General features: G+C 35.5%; 1 protein-coding gene across 11 annotated transcripts in view; it reads right to left on the minus strand.

Moving 5' to 3' along the window:
* Window positions 1-23621, minus strand: part of LOC149807303 (receptor-type tyrosine-protein phosphatase delta-like) — a 434670-nt gene that overhangs the window by 247668 nt on the left and 163381 nt on the right. For all 11 annotated transcript variants that reach the window (XM_089965081.1, XM_089965090.1, XM_089965151.1 and 8 more), the window contains one exon: window positions 13556-13852. In XM_089965081.1, coding sequence (XP_089821207.1) covers window positions 13556-13852 — 297 coding nt within the window. The remainder of the gene's footprint in view (window positions 1-13555; window positions 13853-23621) is intronic.

Genomic DNA, 23621 nt, shown 5'->3' on the forward strand with positions numbered 1-23621 from the left:
AGACTGGCACCATCTCCATTTAGTATCAACTAAACATCATCAGGAGTCTTTTGGTAAAAGCAGAATGTTCAAATAATCAGCCATCTTGGAAAAGTAGTGATAACATGACTTCCAATACAACCATTCTGGCAGCTATATTACAGGTCGGGCAGGTGTCAGTTTCATTTATGATTAACTAGCCATTAGAAGTCTTTTACTGAAAAAAACCATGCTGATAAGACCATTCATTCATGAGAAATAAATGATAATGATCAAGTTCGTTTGTGTGAAGACCATCATACTAGATGTCAGATCAGCACCATTTTCATTAAGACCAACCAGACATCATTGGAAGTGGTATAGTACAAACCCTATCCTGATATGACCAATTCAGGAATAGTAGTGATAAGAATATTTTCAAGATGGCTATTGTGCTGGATGCAATGGACATAAGACTTGCACCATTTACCCATAGGAACAACTAGACATCATAAGAAGCCTTCAGGCGAAATCCCATGGTAAGTTTACCTTTCATTTTGGTGATAACAAACTACTGTGAAAAGTGTGAATAGGTTCCAGAATTGTCTTTTAGGTTCTCTTTCATTAAAGAATTACTTTAAGACATTACAAGAGTTTCAAGTGATCTACATATCCTGGTGGTCTGTCCAGACGAACATCCTCATCCTGCTAGAAAACTGGAATTTGACAGAAGCAACAGTAATAGTGTAATCTGTGAGGTTTCAAACAAGATTCCTTCCACCCAAATCAGAAATGTTGGCATCACTGTATATACATCTGTAGCAGAACATAAGAACCCATCATATTTCATCCTAAGGAGTAACTGTATTTGGCAAGAACCCCATCATCTCAAAGACAAAATTACTGTTGAGACAAAATGTGAAAATGACAGGATATTAAACTTGCTCACTTATACCAATAGGGTATCAAACTCGCTAAATGATACCAAGATGCACTGTTATCAAAATTAACAAATTTTAAAACTTTTCCTATGAAATACTTTTAGGACTAATCATAAAGAGAAAGAAAAAAGAACTGTCAAACTTTCTCTAAAGGTATCGTTTGTCTTACACAGCCATTATCTTTTAATGCAATACCTGCCAATGCAACCAGCTGCATATCAGAACCAAAGATTTTATTTGTATATAAATAAATAAAAACCTATCTAAATATACACATCTGCTCATGCAAAACACTTTTTGATGGTTGCTTGCATTTTCTGCTTTCTACACATGTACATGTACAGTGAGTAACTTGAGGACACTCAAGGATACAAAATATTGACTTTAATGGACAGGTGCCATTTACATAATAGGCTATATATGGTGGCCAATATAACTGGTGCAGAAAGAACCCCAGGCAAGTCCCCCCTCCCATAACCAACACCCCTGGGAAGTTGCATCAGAGCTTTCTCACAGATTCATGGTGGCTAAACCTAGACTTAAACCCACATGGACAGAGGTGAGATGGAAGTGATTGGTAAAAGGCAAGCAATCTGTACCATTTTGCCACCAGGGGCCCATGAGGTATCTATTTAGGCAATTTTCAACGCATTCTATGAAACAATATTGAGCATATGAATTCCAGACGAACAGCTACCTGGCTTCAATGTACTACCTACATGGCAGGAGGTAGTAACCTACTGCCGAGCTCTGTAGCATCAAGGTCATGTACGATACACTAAAGTGGGTGGTATTATAGAAAGGTAGACAGATGTAGCTCCTCAATGATACCAAATAATCTGAATTTCAAGTTGCACTACAAAATACAGAGGGAAAAACCTCATTTTTGGGACCAGATTTTTATCTACCAAAAATTCACCCATGGTCAGAATCTGATTTTGTGTCTGGATTTTAGACTTTTTGGTCTCAGATCTAAGGTAGACTGGTATGAACTGCAAACAGACAGATGAACCTTTGCAAAAAGTAGGATAAGATGCACATTTGGAATAAAGAGTGGTCTCAATATGAAAATAATGGGACCTTTAAGCAAAATAAAAAATAAAATAAAAAAAGTAAAAAACATCCAACTTTTACCCTTCTACTCATGCGCGAGCCAAATAACCAATGAAAACAATGTTTCTAACACAACTAGGCAGTATGTTATTGGAAGATCACCTGGAAGTTGGTGTTTTAGGATGTATTCAGAAATAGCTTTCAAAATGTGTTTCCTACTCGAATTTCTGACGAAAACGACAAAAAGCTCCGGGGGTTAATGTGTTAACCCCTCCCCCTTCAGCTTGATTGTGGCAAAATGGCAACCAATTCCACTTAACAATAATCTTGTTATAAAGTGATCCGGTCCAGAGTGGTCATTAAATGCTTGGGATTACAATATTTATGAGATGGTGACATCATTCTAGCAACTGAAGACTGAAGCATAGCAAAGATTATGTAAATAACTGCTCCCAGCACAGTGTCCTGTCATTGATTTGCCTGCAAATAAGCCCCAAACAGTCTCCATATTCCATCACCATATGCATCACCTCTGAAGACAGCAGAATATAATAAAATGAGAAAAGAACGTTTTGATATGCCAAATACAATCACTTTAAAGGCAAGCTGCACAGACCCATATCTGCTGACACACTATGTGATGGCAGATCTTGCTCTGTGCAGTTTTCAGTTGGACTCAAATTGTGAGTATATACAGTAACATTAAAATAATCCCAGAATCAGACTCCACACTAAACAAGTCCAAAACATTATGTATGTTTGGACCTTAAATATTGAATTAAGAATTTCATTTTTAAAAAAGCTATAATTATCAATGACACTTACCACATAACTGATAATGAACTATACATAACATACAAGTGGTCCACTGAGTCAACTCCAACCTCAAGGTACCCCGCCTCACATGCTGTACAGTTTCTCCCCTCATAATTAATATAGCATCCAAATCATTCTGAATATTTTTAGTTCAATTCCCATTTATGTGATTGTCTGACAGCATCCAACTCTGCCAATAATAGGGGCCACCATTATTTAAGACATTATTTGGAAAGAAGCGAGAAGGATAATGTTAGTAATGATGAGATTTATTTTTCCTGAATAGATTTTAGAAAATTACACTTTACTTGATCAAATTTACGAACAACAAAGTAGACGTAATCTGACAAAAACTGGCTATTCAAGGGAGCACTGCAAAGGACTCTGCTTGCTTTAAATTGCTTTGGAGGATTAAAAATACAAAACTTTGAAGATACAAAAAGAGGACAGTGTATATCCAAAAATATGGACCATAACTCTGTATAACAAAAGTACTTCGAAGGGATTAATTTTCAGGTATTCAAGACAAGACCACTTCTTCCAACTTTTGACTGTTGAGACCATGTTACTTTCTTTTAGCAATAACGAAATTTTCAAATTAGCTGCTGTGGTACATGTGTATACATACTGGATGGCAGCTTACCATTTTTATTTAAGACAAAGTGGACATCATTAGAAGTCTTCTGGGTGTTTGTGTGTTTTTGGATTTCTAATGGAGCTGTAACAATTTCATTCACATCACTATGTCTGCAGTGTGGCAGTTTATAGTAATGTCTATCACTGGGGTATCATGCTGAAGGCATGTGGGTTCATGTCCCACCCAGTCACATTATCTTGATACCAGTCTGACCAGTCCAAAAACTAACCTCTTAATGCTGAGCACCAAGCGAGGCAGATGCTAGTACCTTTGTACAAGTCCATGGTATGATTTGGCTGGGTTTTTAACTTGCGACCTCATGCATCCATGGTGGGTGCTCTAACTGCTTAAGCTACCAAAGTCTTCTGGTGAAATCCCCTTGTCATAAAGATCATCCAATCAGAGGGAGTAATGACAAAAAGACTTTTATGACAGTCATCAAGGCAGCCATATTGGATTGGCACCATGTCATTTTGGACCAAAATGGAATCATATTACACCTTTTAGCGAAAACCTTGTATTTATATGACACCCCATTCAGGAGTAGTAGCAATAACAAGATTTTCAAAATGGCCACTGTGGCAGTCATATTGGATGTCAGATCTCAACCATTTTCATTTAATACCAACCAAACATAACATCAAAAGATATTTTTTTGCGAAAAGCCCATATTGATATGACCATCCATTTGCAAGAGGAGCAATAAAAAAATTTTCAAAATGGCTACTAAGACAGCAACAGTGGATGTACAAGCAGCATTATTTTCATTTGGGACCAACTGGACCATGAGATGAATGAGTGTACAAAGTTTTAAGTTTTTAGTTTAGGAGGAAGAGTGATAAGAAAAAGCTTGTTATAATGGATGGATGGGCATCCGATGACAGACCTACTGATAAGCTCTTCTAGTTGCCATGACCAGCCAAGCTACAAATGATGTAAAATGAAGGCGATAAAATTTAACCAAGAGTTCATTAATACGAAGATGCACAAGAGATTAACTTCAAGAGCCACCACTTTACTTCACCAATAAATAATAATCCTTACTATTATTTTTATGGAAAGCTGTTGGCACAAAATGGCACTAAGTCAAGATCTTGCCAAACATATACATGCAAATCAAAATGAACTAGCATCAAAGATTCACTGGTAAAAAGTTCTTCTGCAGAAACCAGTCAATGGGGATGGGAAATAATGGGGGATGGGAAATCATGGGCCATAAACTCATCTACATCTAGAGAGCTAAATGGAACTGAACTAAGGTCTCCTTTATTATAATCTCTATCACATACCAAATTTACCTAAAACCAAACAATCCTTGGTAAATGTATGCACCAGAAACCAGAATTTAGGAAGATGCATTTATTAGGGGCCTTAACTGCTCTATATCCAAACATATGGAAATAGAACTTATCAGAAGTTTCATTAATGTGCAGCATATCCAATGTTGCTTGAAACTGATCAATCCTTGCTAAAGTTATGCACCAGAAACCAAGTTCAGTAAGATGGGTAACCAGGGGCCATAATTCTTCAAGATCCAGACTGCTTAAAATGGAACTTATCTGATGTCTCCCTAATATATAACACATACCAAAATCACCTTAAAAATCATCCCATAATTGAATACTAATCTCCTTCTAAGCTGCCTAACCATTCTTAATGATAAATCTTTATGCACATAAAAGCAACCATTCTCAAATGTCCATGTAATAATGGAAACCACATTTCACTTCAGTGGAAACCCTGACATTTGTGCACAGGAATACCAAGTGACAGCAGGAATACCAAGTGACGGCATAATGAATCTAAAACCAATCTATCATTTATCCCTGTGGACAATAGCCATTATCTGGTTGTTTTTATGATTTTGTAAGATCATTTGTTTCTTTTTTTCTTCTTCATATCACCAATACTTTCAAGGATTGGAAGTTGGCATGTCAATATGTTCATCTGTTAAGTTTTACAGGACAGTAAGGGTTTCTTAATAGTCTCATGAACTAATCTTTAATTTGGCATATGTCCTTGGAATATTGATCAATAGTTATAAAAACTGTTTGACAAGGAGCCTCTACTTTCTACAATCATCTTTAAAGTTGTGGTACATCTGATGCTTCGTATTCAAATTCAGGCGAGTTAAAAAGACAGATCAACATGAGTAAGAGAAACCATTTCCAAATGAAATGTAATGGACTTGTTTCAATCAACCTGACAACTCAACCTGAGCCTCTACTTTCTACAATCATCTTTAAAGTTGTAGTACATCTGATGCTTCTTATTCAAATTCAGGCGAGTTAAAAAGACAGATCAACATGAGTAAGAGAAACCATTTCCAAATGAAATGTAATGGACTTGTTTCAATCAACCTGACAACTCAACCTGAGCCTCTACTTTCTACAATCATCTTTAAAGTTGTGGTACATCTGATGCTTCGTATTCAAATTCAGGCGAGTTAAAAAGACAGATCAACATGAGTAAGAGAAACCATTTCCAAATGAAATGTAATGGATTTGTTTCAATCAACCTGACAACTCACATGGTCTTGAATGACCACTTGTGGCTCCAAGGTATTTCGTGTTTTAAACCATGTTCTGTGTCCAAGACCCTAATTACTAAAAATCAGTCTCTCTTTTCCAATATCCAACAAGCCAGATCATGCTACTCTATTGAATTACAGACAGGAGCAGCAGAGACAAAATCAATATGTGCCTGTCCATGGAGGAAATCATCCAAAATGCCACTAATAATGTTTAACTTTGACCCAATGACTCATGTGTACCAGTCTGATAGGTACCCATTACGACAATGTTTGCTTAGAAATAGCTCTGAACCTAAAGTAAAGAACACTATTTCATCTTTTCATATCACTTCATTTGGTCAATAAAGCTCTGAGTGCCAAAAGTACCAGTTAGTAAGCACAGAATAATGGACAGGGAACACTCTACAAATTCAAAATCCTCGATAGAGCTCTTTACCTAAATGTTTGTAAAAGTGGACATGCTTTACCTATTTATAGCTTTGCTACATCTGCACAGAATTACATGTGAACATGCTAAAAGGTTACATAGCTAGTTTTATTAAAACAGGAAAATATGCTCCATCATTGCAATATTTTCAGAGTTCACAGTCTGAACTAAAATTCTTGGGTGAAGTGATGTCTCTCTCTTGCCAGAACGCAGTGAAGTGGTGGGAAAGCAGTGAGAAGTAGGTGAAGCACTGTCAAAATACAGAATAATTATAACAGCTGCTTAAAACGACCATTTTACTAAATTTTCAAGTCAATTATTATCAAAACAAAACAAAAACTGAAAAGTTTAAGAAATGTTTTATAATTTTGCTTTAGCAAATTTTTTCTATTGCTGCAAAAATAATGTAACTTTGAAAACATGGTAATTGGCAAAAATGGGTCTGCATGTGAAATTTGATTTCAATCCAACAATCACTAATTTAATTATATTGCAAAAATCAAAGCCAGGAGACAGAATATCAGTGACTAAAAATGTAAATCATACTGCGTAACCCTAGAAATCAATCTTATTTAGCTCATATAAAAGTGCATGCTACATATGAAATCCAAGAATTGTTGTTCCACTCTACCGTCACTATATACTTCTGAGAGAGGGACCAGAAGAAGGTGTTTTGTTTGCATTGGCAATACAGTGGAGAGAATGTTGGGATATCACCATGCTACTTTCATGTACTGTGACCAAAATTTCTTTACATTTGGTAATTATGGAAAACATGCCCTATCTAACACAGAGAGCTAATCAAAATAATTGTTCCAATGTGCTCAAGAAATGAGCCTCAACTAGCCCAAAGTAAACTTCAGCAGTTATTAAAGTGGAGTCAATAATTCTTGCCAGAGTAGCCAATAAAAGTGTCTGAAAGTGCAATAAATCATTTATAAAATATTAAAAAAGTAATAAAAGTTATTAGCTCATTTCTTTTCTCCAATTTATCTTTACCAGGTTGATTAAGTGAAAATGACCAAGTGAGTCTTTTGAGAGGTGCATATTTGAAGAAAGGCCAATATGTATACTCTATAATACAGCCAAGGGAAATACAAGCTATTTTAATTATACCTAACATATACAATGTCTTTTTTAAGCAATCAGAATAACTTGTGAGGACAACAACATGGGAATTTTTTCTTCTTCCAAATCAAACTCTATGCAAAGTAAAACGCTGTACAGCAGAACCATAAGACAAACATTTGTGCAATTTATTTTCTCTTATGCATATCATAATGCATGATTTTCCCAACACAATGGTACATTAACCTTGCTGTTATGCATGAAAATAAATTAATTATGCCTTTTTTCTTTGCTTATACAGTGGCAATACTGAGTGTGAAAAGACTTAATTTCATGAAAATTAAAACTCTTAGAATGGAAGTAAACTAAACTTGAATATTACTGGATTAAGTGACATAAATATGTACCAAACCTGTTTCTTTGCATTCATTTAAAATAAAATTAAGGAAAAAATGATGACAATGCAGATTTGTCTGCTTCTATATACTAGTGTTAGAAGAATTTGCAAATCCATTGACCTCTATTACCCTGATTTGTTCCATCCCAGTTTGATATGCAAAATGTATCAGTGACATCTCAGTAATAATTGAAATAAGTTTAATGCTCCCGTCTTGTATCATAATATTGGTTGCTGTGTTGAGGAAATTTGATGTGCATTTTTAAAATTGCTCACTTTTCATCATGGTGGAGGAGTGAGGGGTGGTTCATGTCTGACTTTGCAACTAATGAATACTGTTATGTGAAAGAAATATGTGACAATTATTCCAAAGGACTGTTTAGATGCCTGTGACTTAAACTTTTTAAACAAAATTAAATCATACAATAATAACACACATATTTGATCTTTATCAATCCCTTCCACATTTATTATAAACTTCTGAGAAAGGGACTGGTATAAGGTGAAGTTGTTTGAAATGGCAAGAAGCACAATGGAGAGAATGTTAGCGTACTTCTACCCTACTTTCATGTTCTGTGACTGAAATTTCTTTTCATATTGTACTTACAGAAAACTATACACAATTTACAGATGATAGCTGATATAAATGGCTGCTCCTGTGAACTTGAAACATGAGCCTACACAAGCCCAAAGTGCACTAACTTTAGCAAAGCTAAGCTATATACTCTATAGCCACTAATACTCCCATCAACTATAAACCAAAACTATAAACAACACCCAAGATATATAATATCTTTTTTTTTTTAAAACAGGATAACCTAGGAGGCAAACATGGGAAATTTGTTTTTTTTTAAATGACACCCTTTGCAAAGTACAAAACTGGAGAACAGTCCCAAGTTAAAAAGAAAGGAGGAAATAAGGGGCCATAACCCTTCTGAGTTTATGGAAAGCAGGAAATTAAAAATGTGCAAAGCCTCATGAATATACAGCTGTGTGCCAAATTCAGTGGAAACACAAGATTTGAAGTAATGCTAAAGTAATGCCATGGAAACTAAAGTCAGACAATGTGATAGCTATGTAAATGTGATTAAAGTCCCAACTCTTACATGTATCTTCATCCTATCAATCACCATGTAACTCTTTTGTAGCACATGGAAACAGGCTACAGTTACACCTTCTCACAGAGATGCAGGGGGTTTTTTTTGGAGGGGGATGTGAAACTAATTTTAATTATGTAATACTTACCTGTCACTATTGCACAGCTTTACTTTCCCATGTTTAAAAATCTTGTCCATTCGATGTGAATACATCTTCCATGAAGTGGAGAACTGTCAATAAGACATGGTCTACTCATGCACATCGCATGCACCTGCAGAGTGCAGTCATCTTTGTCATAGGTGACACTATGTTTAGACATCAGAGTGAGGTGGTAGGACAATTAGCAATAACGATGAGTAAGTATTGCATAATTAGTTCTATTTTTTTAAAAAAAACACATTTTAATAGCTGCAATAATTTACCTGTCACTATTGCACAGTTGAATTTTTCAGTCAGGTGGGTAGGCTTATGTGTTAAAATGATTTAAAACAGAATAATTGATTGCACTCACCAACTGAGGGAGAGAAACATTTTAAAATATGTTGGTTTCCGTCTTGGCCACATGTTTTGCGGACGACTAAAGGTCCCAGTGAAAAAATTCCTGTGCTTTGTTGTGCTAAATAAGGAGAAGGTAGTATGGGATCGCCTAAATGCTTCCTCCACTGCATCCTCTAGGAATGAATGATTAAGAAGGCCCACGAGGACATGATGGCTTGAACATTACAGGCTTTTAGTTTCATTAAAAAAATGAGTTCTCTGTTGTTAAGAGACCAATATGGTTCATGATAAAGTCTATCCCCATATAAACAAATTCCTGTTATGGAATGACTTTCAACTTCTTGAGGTTGGGTAAAAGTTACTGTAGAACAACAGTGGAACAGGTCCAGATGGAGGTGCAGAATCTGAACATTGTAGATAAGCCAATCGTCAATATACAAAACAAGGGGTTCCCAGTACTTGGACACTACTACTCACATAACTTGGGTGAAGACTGGCTAATAAAAAAATTCTGAAAGGCAGTTTCCAGAATTTAACTACTTCTTGGTCAATGCAAAACCGGAGGCATTTTCATTGTAGAAGAAAAGTCAGAATGTTCAAATAGAACAGACATCCTGATGGTTGATGGAGACTACCCAACTGATGGGTGCATTGCATTCTGGACCCACCCATTGTTAGTGATGCTTGATCATGCTTCCGAAAGAGGTCTACAGGAGCACCTACTGGGAGATTTGGAAGAGGAATGCATGTCAGAAGAGAGTATGAGTATATGCCAGAAATGAGTGAGAATGGTCCTTCAAATGCTGTAAAGCCAGAGTCGAGACTAGTATTCCGAAGAGGATCTTGGCTTCCTACGGAGCAGCCCTTATAAGGTCTTTACTATGGTTAAGTAAGCCCTTCAAGGAGCCCAGTGCAATGTCATGGCAGATGTGTAGAAATTCTGCCAATAAAGCCTCTGTGACATAAAGTGAATGGCAAAATGTCTTGGCCACAGCTTCGAGCATATGTTTTAATGCAACTGGTTTTAGAGTGGTCACTTTCAGCATACAAAATTAAGTAGCCGAAAAGCGGTCATCATGGGAAGCTATAGTGACCAGAAGCCAGACTTTCTGCTAAATAACTTCAATAGTTTTAAATGGAAGATGTGCCTAGGCTTGAGCTGTAATACCCATTTGGGATCCATCTGCATTCAAATGGAGTTTTAATAGGCCACTTCTGGGAATGTACCTGGTAACTAGTTGCAGAGACCATAGTCTCAAGGTAGAAGAGGAACAGACAACTCTGTTTAGTTGAGCAATATCATGGCCCATGGAGAACCTCTGTGAAATTTCCTCAGTTGAAGAGGAAAGTGTAAGACACAAAGATCTGGCTGTGGTTGAGTCATGGAGATTGTTTCCAAAACAGGAAGGATCTTTTTTGGCTGTGCATCAGTTTTGGGCACCAGTCCACATATAGATGGTGGTAAACTTCATTTACTACCTTATCAAACACCAGATCTCTTTATGCAACTGTTAGGAGCTGGTGGGCCTGGTATCAAGTATCAAATGAGATGCTTCTACCTTGAGCTCACTGGACTCAACAAGGATATCAAGTATCAAATGAGATGCTTCTACCTTGAGCTCACTGGACTCAACAAGGATAGATAATGCATCAACATCTAAAACACTCCAAGCAGAAGAGTGGCTGGGCATCATTATGTCCTTCTTCAGAAGTAACCAAGAAGCATTCTGCACCATTTCCCATACTTGTTCATCATGGTGAGTTGTGGCTCACTGTGTTTTGTAAATTCCAGGATGAAGAGAATACCAATGATTTTTGTACTTTTGTAGATGATGCTATGCCTCCAGCCTTCCTGGAGCATGCCACCTGATCAGGAGATGATGGCAGGACATTTGGTCGCATCACCCTGACCCCAGGGTCCAGTAGCCCTTGGAGGAATCGGGACAAATTACACTGAGCTGGGGGGCCCCAACATCTAATCGGGCCTATGTTGTGTTACTACCTTAACACACAAGACTTACCCATGAACCAATTATATTTTGAAAAATAATACCCTGACCATTCAAGGGTCAGATGCAATGTTTTAACCTTAGAGGACCTTTTCAGAATTAACAGGACCTTTCCAAGCTTAATAGGACCTTTCCAGGGTGAATACTGAAAAAGGGAAAAGGTTACTGGCATAACCACTGAAAACAAGACAGGTAAATGCAAGACTAGATGTAACATCATTGAAGGGAGAACCAAAAGTTGTTTTAACTCAAAGCAGATAATTTTTCTCACGACACATTATGAAAAATGCAAACATTAAGATGCTGTCCTTGAAAAAGATGACTGTCCTGTGTCTACTGACAATTCTCCACTCCATGGAAGGATGTACTGACATCAAACAAACAAGATATTTGAATACAAAGAAGAAAACCTGTAAAATACTGAATGTAAGATATTGCTGCTATTAAGTTTATGGACAATGACAGACCAATCTCTCACTACATTTACTGTCAACAACAAAAAAAGCCTGGACATAATTATTACATTGCTTTACTTAAATCGGCATGATCTAATAATTAAAGTACATTCAGTTCCAAGCAGTACAGTGAAACTACATTCATTCTTATGTATGAAGAATAGGTTGAAAGCTCTACATGAAGGACAGTCAATAGGTACTAATGTTGTTGATTAATGCTTTTGATTCATTTGGTCATGAGATTCTCTTGTAAGAACCATCTATTGTGCAACTAGTTCTAAATGGTTTGAATGATTGAATAATATATGAGACAGAGAAGCTGAAAAGTGCCTATTCATGCCCCTCTTTCTGAAGAACATGACATTATGTATGGGGTTCCTCATAGGCCATACTTGGATCACTATTGGTTTTTCTTTTTATCAATAACCTGCTTTTCACCTGTAGATATTAAATTGTGCAACCTGTTTATCTGCAATGATACAACTGTTAAGAAACTGAAAAAAAGACACTGAAAGCATCAAATTTAACATAAAAAAGGCCTAGAACTAATATATTTGTAGTCAAAGTGAGAATAATGTTATCTCAAAACTTTATATAAACTATATTCATTTTCATTACAACTCAGTAAAGGAGATGAAGACTCAGATCAGACAAACTAAATATAAGAATTGGTAATTAAATAATTTCTGTGGCTTAAAAAAAATACAAGGTGCAACTGTCGATAGAAACCATCATGGTGTAAGCACACATATTATCTAGAGACACCTGCTATTTATATATATATGATATGCTTCAGTTACGTGAAGATAATGCTTATTAATCTTGTTATCTACGATGGCTGGTTCTCGACAGAATTTCACACTACCAAAACAAAGAACTCAATAATACAAAAATAGTCTTGCTTATTCATTCAGGAGTGCTATGATGGAATTATCTCCCTTCAACTTTAAAGTTGGTGCCTTAAAGGGCGTTTCAAGAGGCCATAAAAGTCTCTGATCTAACATGTTAATGCTTAGGCCAGGTGAGAAACACAAGAAAATAAAAATATCCACTACATTCCTGCTGTTGTGTGCATGCAAGTAATTCGTATACATACTATAATTGCTGTAAATACTTTCAGCGTGGATTTTAACGTTCATTGTAACCTAAATGTGTTAACCTTCTTCAAAAATTCTTTATTATTATTGTTATTTTAGTGAAGTCATGGTACACTGAAAATCATACATTCAAGTTCTAAACAACACAAGGTACACATCAAATCTGCTTGAAGTTCAACAACCCTTGATACAGGTACATTGCAGAAACCAGCACAAGGAGTTGACAGCAATCAGGGGGGCATAAGCTAGGGAAAGTTGGAAACCAATAATAAATATAATGTCCAGCCACTTCTGCAGTAAATGACATATATTATCTCTCCAAGCACAAACTCAAACTGCCATGGTTAGGGTATCCTACAAGGTTTTGTATGCTACATGCCCTCATTCAATATCATGTTTTTCACGTGCATATAAAAATATATGCAGCAGTAAACTAAAATTTTATATCAAGTGAAAACATTTTGATGATGAAATCCTCAAGTATAAGAAACGTCAGTTCATTCTTATATCCAGACTAAATTTTGATTAATGTTTTATTGGTGAGGAAAAATAACCCACAAAGACTTACCAGCGGTTGGATATATTGTAAGTGTGACATTTGACTCTGCCCTCCCATATTCATTTTCAGCCACACATGTGAAGTCTGATCCATCTTTGCGAGCCTTGACAGGTTCAATCCTAAGCACTGATCCATGTGGCATTTTGTGAATAAAGTAGCGGTTGTTGCGTTTTGAGTTCACTTTTTTCCCCTCTTTTTCCCAGTGGAATGTTGGTGGAGGATGGCCAGTGGCTTTGCAGAAAAAGCTGACCAACATGTCCTCGCCTACTTTTTGATTTTTGGGAGCCAGGGTTATCTTTGGAGCAGCTGAAAAGACAAAATATTTTTAGAACATTAAAATTATTCCTAAAATATGAATAAAATATCATATTTATATTTGAACTGGACCATTTTTTTCATACTGAATATGTATCCACTGTTACTTACATCAAATGCTTGGAATATATTATCATTGTGGACCTAAATGTCCCAACATTAAAAAAAAAAACTGCTGAATAATTTGTGTACTATTGAAAATTAACAATTTTCCCAAATATTTTTGTTCAGAAAATTAACATTTTTATTGTCAAAACTGTGTACCAACATGCCTATCAAGAGGTCAGAAGTCAATCAGGTTGCATTATACCCTTGCTTGCCAATAACGAACACTTACATGATAATGTTTCAGTGTTTTCTTTTACAAATAAAGAATTCTGACTGCATTTTTTGTAATTGTTTTTTTCTCTGTTTGTGAAAATATGTTCACAGTATGAAAAGTTTCAATCGTTGACAGAAACGTGTCTATGGATATAGCCAAATTCTGTAATATGATATCAACATCATTTCATAAAAATAAAGATCGTCTTTGATGAAAGAATCACTGAAATAATATACAGTATATCTTTTCATTTTATCTTACCTCTGAAAGTCTGAAAGGTAATCCAGATTTTCCTTCAAAAACTGCTTGATGCTAACTAGACACCACAATTCAAAAAGGGTGAATAAATTAGCCCAAATTACTTAGACTGGTTCAGGAATTTAGTAACAGAATATGGAATACATGTACTATTATTTGTTCTACTATGATAGGTATCAAGACTAAACCAACAACCTCCAAAGCCAAAGTGAGATTATCAAAGAGAAATCTGCCACTGATTAAAACTAAGACTACATGAAATTATTAAATTCACATTATTATTTAACTAAATTTTCATTAATTAAAGCTAAAATGAAGACAAATTTTCCAGCTAATCTTAATTAATTAATTTGCAATACTTTTTAATGGTTTCCATTTCTTTCCAACTTTATGCTGGACTGCTGTCAATTTGTACACAATTTAACAATAATTAACTCCTTGTTTTAAGATGACATGTTGTTTTGCTTTTATCATTACCTTCAATGAATTTGCAATTTGCTTTGTTTAGGGAACTGCCTTTTCATGGTTTGTGGAGACTGTCAGCTGTTGTTACTGCTGCCAAATGGCAACATATGCAGTTAATCCACAATGATAATTTGATGATAATTAGATCAATCAAAGTTATTTCAGGGCCTGACAGTTGACTACTCAATCACCAATCTTTGAGTACATGTAAAACAGGCCTCAGTTTATGTTCCAACTTAAATAATTTTTTTCCCCTCTCATCTTTAAAGAAACTAACCTATGAAATTTTGCATATATTTAAATGTTATTACAAATTTTGAAAATATGGTGTCTGCAAAATTTGAAGAGACCATCATTTTAGGTTAAATATGGTAGCTGTAGTGCCCAAGTCTTGCAAAAGGCAGATTTGTTCCTGCTAACTCTTTACAATTTTCAAATGGGTTTTTTTTACAATGAAGAACAACTACGACCCATATGCACACCGATATACCTGTAACTGAACAAAGAATTAAGGTAAATGATTCATAGTTATGTTAACTCTTACATACTGGCATCTAGGAAACCAATGAACAAATTAATACAGAAGTGAATACATAGCTAAAATACTCAAGTGCAAAACTTAACAACACTAGGAATTATTTCTTCCCACACTGGTATCTTGTGCATTTTGCTCTTGATCAATTTTGTAAGCTAGAGCAAGATTTTTTCATTGAGGATGTCTGATTTCACACCCAACATTTTACAAATGAGCAAATTGTGTTCACTACTTCACAAAATAAATTGCTCAGGTAAGTACTCCAAGTATCTATAACACTTCAACAGGCATCCCTTCAACAGGCATCCATAAGGCAATTTACCTGACTGGGTCCATTTCAAATTTAGGCCACCAAGCCATTATTATTTGCTCACCTTTGACACTGAGAGCAGAAATCAGATTAGTTAGAATTAATTGCAGAATATGGCAAAATGAGAACTTTAAGAAGTAACAAATTATTGAGAAATACACTATAAACCAGCAGTTTGACCCATATTTAGAATACGTAAATCTTGAAACATCTAACTTTAAAGCAAAAAACTTTTGCGGAAGAAACCACGTTGGTAGGTGATCATGTGTCCTTTATCTTCGGATCTGTTTCTACTTACGGGTCAAATGATCGAAGTACTCGAAAAATTCAAAATCTGATTCAGTTATGTTACCTGTAACAAAACAGTCTTGTTAGTAGCTGATCTTAAAGGCCTACTTTTCTTTGTTATAAACTTTACTTTAAATTGCTGTATTTTGCATCTCAGATGATTCTGGCAAGCAAAATCTTGTTAAACATATATCATATTTCTCTGATGCAAGAGAGTGATTTCTCCAGGATTTTCACAGGGGAGTGATTCCCCCTTAAGCATATTCAAAAAGAGGGAATATTTTTAAATTGGTGGACAATTTTTATATGCTAATATTTATGAAAGTGTCATAGTAATTCAACAAACATGTGACAAATAAATTTTAATGAATAAAGATAAAACAGTTGTTCATCTTCATTACTGGCAGAACTGAATCAGTAACATATCATGATAATGGCATGTGCATTAGATTACCAACATTAGATTAACAACATGTGCACATCTACCATTGCAGAACCTTGTCATGTGCACTTGGTAAAATGTTTGTAACAATTTGATAATCAACACAAAGCATCTCATTGCTCATTCACCCAAATCACTTTGGTGCTGGATTATCGCAGTTGATCTAGATGTCAAGTACTTAAATGATCCAATTCAGCTTGCTGTAATTATTGTCAAAGGTTTTGTTACACTTGCAGCATATCAACTGTGCACATTTTTTGCATGCTAACTCATTTTTAAGGAAGAACATCATTAAACTAATGGAGGATTGTAGCACCTGTGTATCCTGGAGAAAACACTGGCAAAGCCACCCCAACTTTTCACAGATTTTATTGGGGAAGCACATTGGGGTTTTCATAGAAGGTATACAGCTTTACACGTGGAAACTGCAGACATTTTATTTTTTAAGGAAACTATTGTATTCTCCCAGCGCGACAACTGGTGTGGATGATCATTAAAACAAAATTTCTAAACATGAACTGCGGTTTCCACTTCAAATAACTCTCAAGTTAGTCATATATCAAGTGAATTATGACTCTTTATCAGTACTACTATTTAACCACAAAATGAAGGGAGGACAATATGGAAGAGTCTATTTAAAAGGTTAACAAGTTTGCAAATTTTACTAAACTCCACATGTTAAATCCAAGATATATATCACGTCAATGATTGACATTTAAATTATTGTGCTGTATTTCATCAGCCTGTATGCCATGCACCATCTCACTGAGAAAACACCTACATAAACCGAATTACACACATTACACTGAGTCATTCATAACCTTACTATCATTCTGTGGTTTAACACCAAGTGTAAATTAAGGCTGCAACATTTACTAACATTTCCAGATGCAAACACTATTTACAATAACTGAAAAGATGTGGTTCAATCAAGCCAATTTGATATTCAACACAAAGAAACAGGCAAGAATATTTGTGACCCATGTTTGTTTTTAAATGACCCCACTTTTTTTATCTAGCAGGGACCCAATTCCCCACTATTTCATTCCCAAAATGAACACTGCATATACAAAGACCCTTTTTGTTGGGTCAACAATAATTAAGACCCTCAGACACAGTGGCAACCAAACTTGAAAATAAAATGTTACTCACCAAAGGTTCTGTGAATAAACATGGTTTTCAGAGATAAATAATGTAGTTCAAAGAAAGTTTTGTCTGCATTATCAGTATATTAACATTGTATGCAATCTGTCATACAACCAACTGTGGTCATCTTAGACTTGATATTGAAAGTGAAAATCACTTAAGAAAAGAATTAACAGAAATATACTACTAACCAAAGCTTTCCAACAGAGTTATGGTAATATCTAATTTAACTGTAATGGGTGGGTCACATGTTCTAATATGCCCATGTTTGTTGACTGATTTTATAAACATTTACTGGTGCAAAACTGTCTATACTTGCTTATAAAACAAATCCAGCTGCAAATTGCACAGAGGACAGATCTGCTCTTGCATTATGCACCAGCTGATCTGGGTCTGTGCAGTTTGTTAGGAGTTATCAGTACAACAAACAACATAAACCCTAATCTGCAGGTACATTATGCTAAGGAGAATCATGAGCTTTGTTGTTTGAAGTTTGACTCAACTTATAAGCAAGTGCATATGGTGAACTATCTACACATGTAAATGTTGCAGCCTTAGCAAAAATCAAATATTAAATCAAGACGAAATGTTGAAATCACTAATTAGTATTGAAGATGAGGCAAAGTGCATGCACTGAGTATACAATTGTTTTCCAAAATGATGCTTATTTTGACATTCAAATGGCATATATTTACATCAACATACAAAAAGAAGTCAATATAACAAGTCATACGTGTGTTTTGGTAAATAACTTGCTCACATAAAGTCAGCAGCAAACAATCTACAATGGCATAATGCATCTGCAGATCAAATGCTAAACTTTTCACCTGAAATCATGAGTGAAATGAAAAGGTCATAATTTGCCTGCAAATTATGCAACAGGAGATCTACATGTAGGTCTCTGGAAATGGTGTGAATTATTATGACCCAAGTAAATACAGCATAAAGCCAGCCAGGTACTTCCTTCCTGTTACATATGTATTTCTTATATGTAAAACTGTTTCATAAAACTTGTGCACTTAATTTATTCCTGCCATTTTGGGGGAAAAAATGTGAAACACTGCAATGCTTAGAACAGTAGCAATAACAAGATTTTAAAGATGGCTGCCATGTTGGCCATAATGGCTTTGATCAGCACAATTTTAATTTAGTATCAAACTAGCCATACAAAGTCTTTTGGTAAAAAACACAATGTTGATTTGTCTTTCCTTCTAGGAGGAGTAGAGATAAGATTTTCAAGATGGTTCCCATAACAGCCACATTAAACACGATATCAGTATAATTTTCATTTAAGGCTAAAAAGATAACAATACAATTTTTCATGTGATATCCCAAGTTGATAAGACCATCCATTTAGAAGGAGGAACAGTAAAAAGATTTTCAAGATGGCTACCAATGAAGTCATACTGCCATGGGCATCAGATCAGCACCATTTTAATTCAGTACCAACAAGAAAATATTGAAGTCTTAAAATGAAAAACCCATGTTGATATAACCATCTTTTTAGGAGGAATAGCAATTATTAAAAATTCAAGATGACTGCTGTGATGGTCATATTCGATGTCTGACCAGCACCATTTTCATCTAGGATCAGCATGACCTTGGAATGAAAATGTCTGTAAAGTTTCATGACAATCCTCCAACAAGTTTAGGAGGAGTCGATGTAACAAATTATGACATCAGATGACAGACCATCGCTGACAGACAACAGGTCATTAGCTCTTCTGGTCGATGACCACAGGAGAGATATACAAAAAAACCTATCAAAAGTATTTTAAAAAGATGATGAATTTTGTTTTTCATTTTATAATGTAGCTAAGGAACTGCTTCAAACAAAACAAAATGTTACTATTACAATAAAACATGCTAATTGTCTTCATTTATAATTCAACAATACTGGACTCAACTAACATCAGAAGTATACATTATAAACCAATTTCCTACACAACATAGTCCATATTTAGTCCATCATTCATTCACAAAACCAAAAGCATTTATAATGCAGTGATTTGTATTAGCTGATTCAGGATTGATTGAATGATTGATTGGAAATGAAATTTTCAGAGTAAATTGTTAAAATTTTAAATTCTCTATCATTTTGAAATATTTTACACTGAGTTTAGGTTTACTTTGGTTCTACTGACCCCTAAAATGCTCCCTTCAAAACAAACATGATGAATGTATTAGATTCACAAACATCATGATTTATAGCAGCTCTTGACAGTATTGAGGAACAATTAGAGATGATTGAGCTCTGGTATGATTTTTAAGTGACTGGTTTCGATTAGGTGTTCTTGGCACAACAACACTTTCAAGTTATATCATGCAGGGCAAGTCAAGTTCCTTACCCAGGCACATAACACGAGAACTGATCAGGACTGTTCACCCAATGGTGTGAATCACATCCATATCCTACTTGGTCATGGTTCCAACTCTTTAACCACTGAACAACCATGATTCCCCATTCTGAAATGATCACATCTAGATTTCTGATTCCACTGTAGGCTTGGGGATGAAGAAAAGGCTCATTTGCCCTACTGCATGTTGTAACAGATGATATGAGGGAACCCCTCTGCATGGTGGTTCAGAGATTATACTCCAGACAGGACATGGCACAAAAACACATCTTCCATGACCTGAACTTTCAGGCAAGGTACATATCCACAGCAATTGATATACCATTTATACATGCTGTATAATTTTTTGAAGTTTCAATGAATTATCTACTGTGATTCAAAAGCAACACTTTTGCTTTTTTAATGCATTTTAAAACATTTTTCTTCAACAAAATTCTTGTTATCACAATTCAACAAAAGCCATCTGAGGCAGACAATGTTGTACAAATATAAACGTTTTTAAGAAGAGTCCAAGATTCCAGCCATCTGACTCTCTCAAATATCAAACTTAACCTCATTTCTGTACAACTGAAGCTTTCTGTAGGCAACTTAAATTCACTGAACTGTTTCAATTTACACAAGAAAAAGTAAAATCGAGACCTTAAAAATTGGACATGTTTTATATAGGACCTATAACAAATTGAGGTTCCCATGCAAAGTGCCCGTGTCAAAGAATGACATGATTCTGGGAGTGGTGGAGAGGGGCATGTTTTATTTTCTTTAAAATAAAACCAATCCTTTCTAATTAAATACTAATTTACATTTACTGACCGGAGGTCACTACCTTTTCAGCTAATGAAATGCTGCTACCGTATTTCCTTGTATTACTTACATGTACATTCACCCACATGCACACTTACATTAAGCACTGGAAGATCAATACACTGCTTGCTTCAAACTCTGGAAAGAATGAAAACCACTGACCCTGATCTGCAGCTGCCAGAACATTATGCTACACAGACCTGGGTCTACTCTGATTAATGCTGCAGGTGCTTTTGATATGCATGTAAAATGAGTACACTGTATTGGCAAAGGTTCTACACTTCAGGAAATTAATTTAATACATTTGAAACATATCATTAACTAGAAACTCATTGATTGCAGCCATGTCCATGGATAAAACCAAATCCATTCTCTCCCTCATCCAAAGAAGCATTATTCAATCAATGTAAAAACATCCTCCATTTGGATTGAGCCAATGCATTGCTCATAGTGGACTAAGTGAAAAATACACACATCATAAAATTTAATCAGGATGTAAAGGCCAACATGATTCCCAAAGCAAATTAGCCTAATGTATGCAACAGAAAAGAGGACAAAAAGGAGTGAATACTGAAGTAAAAGAATCTCTAGTTTTCTCGTCTAATTGCAATGAAGCCTTGATTGTGCCTTGGTTTCTACCAAACCTATGTGCACCAAGTGTAGCAAAGGATGAGGACAGAAACATCATTTAAATTGCGTTTTTAATTAAATCAAAGAAATATCCTTGTTGAATACATCTGCAGGCAATGGCTAAGCTGAATATGGCTGAATACTAATGCACATCTAGAAAGGTCTAACAATTTCCTCCTTGCCTAAAAAATCCAAATCTGGCAGGTGACATTAAATTTTACTTGCAAAGCAACATTTGCAACTAATCCAAGGCTGATGGACAAGTGATTTATCCATCTCCATTGAGTAGCATTCATATTCAATTATGCATGGCATATTTTTGTGTGGAAAATCCTGAGTCCCTATTTCTCGTGGTCAAAATATCTGGAGACACTGTTCATAATGAAAGAGAAGTTTCACTGACTGTGTATATTAAATATAACACTTTATAAATTGTATTTCCAGTACCTGTTCTGTCAAGTCCAACTGCAAACAACTTAAACCCTGATCTGCAGTTACATAATGCACTAGCAGATCAGGGTCTATGTTGTCCGTTCTACTAATTACTCCTAACAAACTGCATAAATCCATATTATGTGACTGAAGATCTGGGCCTGTACTTCTTGCCAGGGGTCCCAGAGTTGCAGAGTTGTCTGAAGCGCTCACCACTGCAGATCACTGCCATGTCACTTCTGTCTGTGTGAGTTTAAGTCTCTGGCTCGGCCAATGTGGGTACATGAGAAAGCTTGCCAGTAGCTTCTCATGGGTCGGTGATTCATTCCGAGATTTTCCCTGGTTCTTCCTACAACATTTATGCTGGTCACCATGTATAGCCTATCTTGTGCTGAAAAATGACATTAAACCCTACAACAATAACAACAGGCTCAGCCAATGTAGGTACATGAGAAAGCTTGTCAGTAGCTTCCCAGGGGTTGGTGGTTTTTCCTGGGGTAGGGTCTTCCTCCACCACTTATATTGACCACCATGTACAGCCTATCTTATGTTGAAAAATGCCATTAAAATCCATACCAACAACAACAACATCATTTTGCTGTTGGTGTTGACTTATAGGTGAGTACAAAAGGTAAATATGGGACCTGGGAACACAATGATACAAAAATTAGACAAAAATCATCACAAAAAATATCCAACTCAAAATACTTCTCCAAATTTACCAGACATTATTTAATTTTTTATCTGTTTGGTATCATAACCTATGAGACTATTACTGAATAAGTTTTGAGGGTTACCAATTTTATGTAACAGTTAACCATATTCATTTGAATAGCTGTCAATTCAATGGTCACTGCTTTGTAATTCTATACAAAGGAGTCATGCTTAGTAATTATGGTTCTAACTGATATAAAATTCGCCAACTTTGACAAATTGAATCATTCTTACTTTTGGCATATCTGATAAATGATGTACAAACTGTAATTTAACTTTAAAACTAAAAAAACACAAACATAAATTCATCAAAGACTATTGTCACCACAGCTTCTCTGCTGACACTGCCTGATGACCTAGATGGCTGGTCTACCTTTGCCACTATAAATAGAACATTACCACATGTTCACAAAAACCTCTCACTTTCTGGACCATAAATTTATTCATTTCAGAGCATATCTTAAGTAAATAGGCCATGAAGTAAGACAGATTCAAAGTAGGTGAATTTATGACCAGCACACTGGCTCAAAGTTGACTTCTGAGTTTGTCTACAAGACATTTTTATAGATAAAATTCTTGTTTGCTAGACAAAGGACTGTATTCTTCCTATATTATTCAAACAGCTCTGTTTTTGACCATTAACATCAGAATAGGACATGTTACCTAGTAGATGGCTGAGACACAACCCATAATACCTCATGTCTAAAAATAGCCTGTATCAGCAATGTCTTTAACCATATGGACTAACTTGGTAACAAGGTGCCAAAGTTTCAATATGCAGAGCTACTTAAATATGATTTTTCTCAGGGTGACAATACCTTATAGCATAACAGAAAGTTGCTCTTATACAACTGAAAGGATGGTTACAATGTCATATCTCCAAATCAAAGTAAATTTATAGTCTTTATTTCAGTAACATAGGCTACCATCATATAATATATACAAAAAGGTCACTATACTGAAGCCCAATGCACTTCTTGTAGTATAACTGACAGGCATTAAATACGGGTTTTTGTTTAGCTAATGAAGGGCATATAAACTGGAGTTTGCAGTGAAATCA

The sequence above is a fragment of the Sinohyriopsis cumingii genome, chromosome 1 (genome assembly GCF_028554795.1).
Source record: "Sinohyriopsis cumingii isolate HCF-2022 chromosome 1, ASM2855479v2, whole genome shotgun sequence".
Taxonomy (NCBI): Eukaryota; Metazoa; Mollusca; class Bivalvia; order Unionida; family Unionidae; genus Sinohyriopsis; species Sinohyriopsis cumingii.